The sequence below is a fragment of the Pygoscelis adeliae genome, unplaced genomic scaffold (assembly GCF_000699105.1).
Source record: "Pygoscelis adeliae isolate BGI_AS28 unplaced genomic scaffold, ASM69910v1 Scaffold106, whole genome shotgun sequence".
In the NCBI taxonomy this organism is placed as follows: domain Eukaryota; kingdom Metazoa; phylum Chordata; class Aves; order Sphenisciformes; family Spheniscidae; genus Pygoscelis; species Pygoscelis adeliae.
In genome coordinates, this window is record NW_008824939.1 from 3,354,014 (window position 1) to 3,361,606 (window position 7,593).

At 37.3% G+C, this 7,593-nt stretch overlaps 1 protein-coding gene across 1 annotated transcript in view; it reads right to left on the reverse strand.

The window, feature by feature from the left end:
• STK39 (serine threonine kinase 39) overlaps nucleotides 1–7,593 on the reverse strand; it is a 189,802-nt gene that overhangs the window by 4,620 nt on the left and 177,589 nt on the right. Inside the window, exon 17 of the mRNA XM_009325448.1 lies at nucleotides 1,630–1,694. Coding sequence (XP_009323723.1) covers nucleotides 1,630–1,694 — 65 coding nt within the window. The remainder of the gene's footprint in view (nucleotides 1–1,629; nucleotides 1,695–7,593) is intronic.

A 7,593-nucleotide genomic window follows, 5' to 3' on the forward strand; every position in this document is an offset into this window, starting at 1 on the left:
TAAACATTGGAACAGGCTGCCCAGGGAAGTGGTTGAGTCACCATCCCTGGAAGTATTTAAAAGACGTGTAGATGAGGCACTTAGGGACATGGTTTAGTGGGCATGGTGGTGTTGGGTTGACGGTTGGACTCGATCTTAGAAGTCTTTTCCAACCTTAATGATTCTATGATTCTGTGAATCACAGAAATACCCCAACCTAAATGTACAAGTGTGTTTGTTTTCAACGTATATAAACATTAACTGGCTACTATGGGATATTACATTTTGGAATCTCAAGCCTCTATTTTAAGTGTGTGAACTAGAAACCCAGACTTCTACAGAACCTCTGAAATATCTATGTATCTAAATGCTCTTGGTGAGATGCCATTGACTACACAATAAAGCTAAGTCAGCTGTTTAGACAGCAAGAACACAGATCAGCTGCAAAAAGAGAAGCATCAGCCTTTAAGCTATATTTAGATAGTAAGGGCCACAGAAGCAAAACAATTTGAGTTACATGTCCTTATTCCCCCACCCCAAGTCCTTCTCAAAATGAACATGTAAGTTCTGGTGATTTTACTGGACTGTAGAGGAAAAATTAGTCCAAATGATTTGGTCAGTTAAAACTACTCAAATCTATTTTTAAAAAGTGACATGGAAGAACAATCCTGAATTAATACATTATCATTAGCTACTCTCTAAAAATGGCTCTCTAAAGCTGTGATTCTGGAGACCTACTTATCTAACAGACATTCAGTCTAGTCTTTCATACGCAGCTGAGTCACTCTCAGCAAGGGGTGCTGAAAGACAATTGGTAAGAGTTTGGTATTTACATAGCTAATCATTCAGTAGTTTTGGGTATGTAAATTTTTCAACTTAATTTTAGCAAGAAATAAAAACAAATACAGCACATCAATTCTGAATTAAGTTTTTTCAATGTAAAGTTATTAATATTAATTAGATCTATCATGATAGCATCAAAATCGACCAAAATTAGGACCCATGGTCCAGGGCACAAAATGCAGCACAGAAAACAGTGCCAGGCCCAAACCAGGGTCTTCTGCGTATACAGAAGACAGAAAGAGGTGGGGAGGGAGACACAGTAATGAAATACAGTGGGAGCAAGATCAACTTGCAAGTGTAGATGGTCAACTTAAAAAAGGTTGAGAAGAACTAAGGAGAAGTAAGCAGTGGAGAGGGCGACCTGCATGCAAGAAAAATGGTGGCAGGTGTTGGCAAAAATGGGTTGGAACAAAATGTCCATTAGCAGAGGACACTTCAGTCAGGGCAGAGCTGAGGGAGTCGGGGTGGAGGGGAGTTACCCAACAACTGCAGGTTTCTCTGCTTTACTTGTTTCTGCAATTCTTTCCAGGGGTTTTCTCCCTGCAGTTTCTCACCTAAACCTCAAACTTCCTCAGAACTCAGTGAATGAACCTCCTTCTCCCTGCACACTTATGGAGCTGTGTAACTGTACATATCCCTAATGTCCTGTCAAAATAGGGTTTAGTTTTTTTCTCTCACACATGGCAATTTCAATTATCTTACCTGTCAACACATTTATTCAGCAAAATAGCTGTAAATGAGAAAATCCAGACTCTGTGTGAATACTGTGATAATTAGTTTGTTTCTTCCGTTCATGTTTTTACTTACCAACTTAAAAGTCAACGTTTTCAAGGCCTTTGGATCATCTACTATCTTCTGTAAGTTAGCAGCAACTGTAAAATAAAAGTATGAAAAAGATATGATTTACAGAAAATTGCATTCAACATGACATCCAGCCTCATGTTGAATGTTCTACTTAATTCTACACACATACATGTCTGTAAATTACCATTTTGTTATTTAATAATAAATCATTTAATCACTCTAGCTGTTGTTTGAAAGTCAGAGGGCAGTTGGGCTGCCATAAATCCTGCCTCCTTTCTTTTGCAGTCACTGGTAATTTGTGACTATGTGAACTGATTCAGGGCAAAAATCTGCCTGAAAACCAAATCACAGAAAAAAGTAACTACTAATTTTCAGCTTAGTCTATTCCACAAGCAATTAACAATCACACAAATGCAAGTGCAAGGAAAATGGGAGAATCATGCAGCCAAGGATAAGCTGATGGCTGTCAAGATTTATATCATGTTTCTACTATAGCCAGGGCCATCATCAGCACAGGTTTCTAGGAGAAGTCTGAGCTCACTGTCCCTTCTAACTTCTGTTTCTCCTGGCTTTGTGTGTGTGCTTCTGTCCCTTTTTTGGGTTGGCATTAGTACCCACACAGACTTTTGGTGATCTGTTACAGCTCACTACCAAAAGAAAAATGAGCAAAAATAAGAGTGATACAAAATGAGCTGATCTTCAAACTACTCTCTCAGTAAGCACGACCGAGATTCATGATGTAACAGCAATAAACGGTTCAACTAGATCTACAGAGCCTGAGTGTCCAGGGAAGGAAGCTGTATGCCGTAACAGAAGTAGCAGGAAGGGAATAATTTACTCCTTGAAAACAGAGGAGAAGGCAGGAAAAGAATATACCCTTTTTCTATCAAAACACCTAAGTCACAGTTCTAATTGGTCTATTTTTTACAATATTGCTACCATTAATCTTGACCAAAAAATTGGCTGCTTTTAGCTTTGTACGTTTACTAAACTTGCTCCCCAGCTTTGCACAGCCATAGACCCTGAGCTAACTTAGACGGAATCATTGAGAGCTTTTATTCAAGACTGACTTATGAGCACAAGATGTCATCAACAGGACATCAGCATGAGATAAAGACTCCACACTTGGCAGAGCTGTTCAGACAAGATTTTAAGAAGGAAATAAACAGGTATTAAGTAGCAGACATTTCTTAGTACACTGGGTAGGTAAGTACCATAAAGCAGAGAAGCAAGAAACCAGATGTTCTCCATAAATAATACTTTCCACAGACTGCATAAGGTGGAAGATATACAGCAAACATTTGCATGTTGAATGTCCTACTGCTACAAACTCAGGTTCCTACTTCCTTCATCTTCTAACATCACCATAAAATTTTCACTCCTACCATGCCTGATCATATATGATTCACTGTGTAGTAACAGAAATTGGCCTCAAAGGGGTAAGTACAGTATTTGGCAAGGGAATTAGAGAACTAAACAATTGGGCCAATCTACTACTGTTAAATGTAAATTAAATTTTTTGTGGTCTCATTTTCTTTATACCACCGAAATTACACCAAGGATTGTTTATATACCTCTAACAAATTTGACCAGGGACGAAAGGGTGTTTGAAACTAAAAACAAGCCTTCAAAGCAAGCACATGGTACATTTTGTAGAGAACACTTTTTGGAAACAAAAGAATTAACTTTCACAGTTAAATGAACTCAACTACAGGCACTACAACAGAAAGTCTTTCCATTTTTAAAGCTTCATTATTCATCATCATCTTTATTCTAGTCATTACAAACAGTTTTTAATCACAAAATTCACTTCCACAATCAATAAGTCAATTTTATTGCAATACCTCCTACCTGATAAAATACATGCAAATACAGATAATGCTTTTCATTACAATTAATACTTAGCACCTCATATGCAGGCAAAAAGGAGTATTCAGCCTCACAGCTCCTGAAGCCAAGATAGAATAGCTTCAATTTTTTGTCTTAAAAATCTATAAAATAGGATCATGCACTCAAGAGCAGCTCTGGCTTATCCAAATCCCGGTAAAACAGGTCTTAAAAAAAACAAAAAAGAAAGCGCAAATTCTCCAGCTAGTGTTAGCTGGCTTCACTGAAATGGAGATACAGTGCTACAAAACCAGACAGGATTTGGGTCCTAAATCCAAAGATTTCTAACTTCACCTATTACAAAATGTTACAAAAAGACATGCTTCAAATGCAGGCTCATCTTCAGGAGGGGCAGCCTTTCATTTAACGTTGAGCAGCTGTAGAACAACTAAGGCAAGCCAGCATGCTGCTTGGCTATTTCGCCTGAATGCAAAAACTTCCATCTGCCCGTAGGCAAAGTTACTGGCAAAATTACTATTCCTGTACTTGCAAACAGCAACCCATTATCAGCAAGCGTTTTAATGAACTATCATATGGTGGAAAGCAGCACTGAGGACTTCACACGTAGTATCAAAATCGTAAAAAATGCTAACATTTCCAGGGAAGAAATTAAAATTTTCAAAGCAAAACCAGCAAAAGATAACTAGCAATATATGTAAATAGTTAATTCTAATTACTCTTTTTTTTGTTAATTAAACACTGTAACAGAGTGATATTTTAGATAGATATCATTCTTCAAGAAAACTGCTTTTCAAAAACAGTGCTTATTAAAAGGCTACAGGGACACAGTTTTATTTGTTCATAGTCTTTACTTTTAAAATGAACACAAGCCAAAAACTTTTACATATAAAATGCTAGAGAAACATCTGAAGCAAGCATATGAAATATGCTTTATTTTTGCTTCTCTGATGGGCCATAACTAGAGTGGGACATGTTTAATCAAACAGAAGATTAGGAGGGTTTAAGAGAGTAATGCCAGATTTTTTTCAAGCTATGCTTGAAAATGAGAAAGCAGACCTGCGGAGAGTCCATAATATTAGAATACAAGTTTACATAAAAAAGTCACACCTGCAGTTTCCTACAGAGAGATCTTTTCAATTTCAATTATACACATTCAGCATTTTTCAAGTAAAACTAGTGTTTCACCTGTGACTTTTGGTACTCTGTGTTTTACAGTTTTTGGTCTTTACAGAATGGCAATAAAAATGTTTTTGCCAAAATAACGTCATTAATCCCATTCAGTCAAGCCACCGTGAATATGAAACCCCTGAAAGGCCTGCTCTTTCTGCAATATCTGAAAGCATAAGTAATTAACATCAACTAAGAATCAGGTATGTGCACGTAATTAACTAGCAAAACCATACAGTCCTGTTGGTATCTTTTTCATTTTTCTAACTCCTTGCTTTTGTTCTGCTAGGTCTTCTACTTATTTAGACTGCAAGGCCAACAATTAAGAGGCAACTCTCTGAATCTGGATACCTAAGTCTGCATTTCAGGAAACTACTTAAAATATGGTTCCTTTTTTTTAGGGATGAGGCAATCATTATCCTTTTCACTTCGGTGCAAGCCAAAGGTTCTAGGACCTCAATAAGTAAATAGGACTGGGCATGTATCTCTGCACCTAAACACCTCGAAGATCTGGGCTCAACTGGTAACTGGAATCTTTTGGGACCTGATATAGTCAGCTAGGAAAAACAGCAGTAACCCATGAACTGCAGGTGTCCATGGCATCTCTAGTTAACTTTCTTTAGAAATAGAGCCTGCAGCACAGGCAGCAGAAGCCATCCAAGCAGTTGAAAGTCCTTCCTGAAAGCCAGCTTGTAGCGCCTTCCAATTATTTCTCCAGAAAGTTTGGGGATCCCATCTTAACTATGGTAAAGACATCCTCAAAATTACAAGTAGTGGAATACTCATCCTACTTTAAATGCAATTAAATTAAGCCATCCATTGCATTAAATATAACTGACTTACCAGTCTTACAAATATACTTCTACAAATTTAGGACTATTACTAAACCTACACAGTTTGGACCACTAACTATGCAAAGTCTCCTGAAAGACACTGAGAAATTCATACCAGACATACACTCCAGTAAACAATGTTCTCACGTACAAGCAGTTGCTGCTACTGTTCAGCCCTATTCAGAATTACTGATTGCATCAGGCAAGAAAGAAAAACAATTGCTTTTAAGTGGAACTGCTTTAGGCTTTACTGACGAACATCTCACCCAGCTACTAAATTTAGGCTCTTTTCATAAGGAAGATTATTTACTTGGTTGAGACTCACTAACCCTCCTAGTACAGTTCACGTATAAAGTTTTAATTTGGCCTAAATACAAAAAATGAGCCTAAAGTTTCTAAATGCAGATGAACATCTGCAAACACTAGGGAGGAAAATAACCATCTCACTCTCACCAACTTTCCCTCCCCCATGCTCCCAACAATTTTTCTATTGCAAGTCAGTGAACAAAGTCAATTTAATACAGTAATGCTTTCCCTCACGTGAAAAGGAGTTTCACATTAGAAGTTGCTAGGGAGGTAGGAATTGTTCTCTCCACTGATACTTAAATTATTTGGAAAAGCGGAGAGCGTTGTAAAGTATGTCTTTGGATTCTACTTTACACCTTATCTCTAAGTATACTACAGTTCCTATTGACAAAGCCATTTTTCTTTTAAGTACTCTGAAGTCATGCCTTGGATGTTGTACTTCTGAAATTCATAGTAGATTAGTTTGCCTGCAAGCAGCACTAATTGACCATTTCAAATCCTGTTGGGAATTCACTGTTTCTACAAGGCCCAAACATACTAGACTCAACTTTATTTTCCAGAGTGTTTTCTCAAGATGTTATGGCCATGCTCCTATAAAAGTCAGAAGAAGAAACATGAACAAGATAACTGCAGGAAAAAATTAAGTGGTGATGGTAAAACCTTTGCCAGCAGTAACCTCAAGTAAATAGAGTATACTTCTAATCATGCCTTGGAGCAAAAGCCCTCTTCAACGTTAGCAGCAGTTAGCAAAATAGGCTTTTTGTTGTTTACAACAATAAATGAGGTGCCGTTCTGCTTTCTTCAGAAGGCTTCTGAAGGACATATAATCAACCTACGTTCCACAAATCATTCCAGGTTCTTTTGCAGGTTTTGCTCAGTGACAAATGGTTGTGCCACTCTGTCAAAATAAGTGTCTGCACTTGCAGAACATGCAATAGGATAAAAGGTCAAAGCCAGCATATAAATATACACAACACAGGCTGCTAATTGCAGATGTAATAAATAAAAAACCCCCACATAACTACAGTCCTCTAGCATTCATATATTTATGTAGAATATACTACAAATCACTCTTTGATATGTGACAATTTTGGCCAAGCACATCAGTTATAATTTTTAAATAAGCGATCAATATAAGCTGAGGTAACTGAACAAAAAAGGCCATCTTCAAGATCACAAATAAATATAGGAGAATAACCATACTTTGGGCAGTCTCAAATTGCTGTTTTGCTCCTGTAATGTGACAGGACTCTGCCTGGCTATTTAAAATTCTTAACACAGCTTAACCCTAATGGCTTCTGAATAGGGAAAACTTCTGGAAAAGTTAAAATTAATGAGACAGTAAATAAAGCTATATGAAGCACAGTAGAACTATTTCCAGTACAATGCCGACCCAGCCAACTGAGCCAGAGCCATCTGGCATAAACACAGACACAAGCAGAATCTAAAGCTTGAGATGATATTTCTGGGGTGCTCTCAAAAGAATAACAATTCATCTGCTTTTCCATTTTGAAAAGAGTGGATGGGGAACCTCTGACAGTATGCTTAGGTTCAACAGTTTGCAAAGCTATTGCATATTGTAGTCCTGAAATTCAGATATGAGGAAAGGGAAAACATTATCCAGACACAAAATTACTGTCACAAAAAACCCTGAAAAATTATAAGCTCTGAGAAAATGAAAAATATTTTTAATAAGTGAAAAGTGATATAATTTTTATGTAGTCCAAAACTCAGTCTGTAAGAAATAGCCAGCTTCAACTGCTCCCTACTTCATCAACGGTATTGCTGTTAGGCCAAACTCAAAGATCCACAA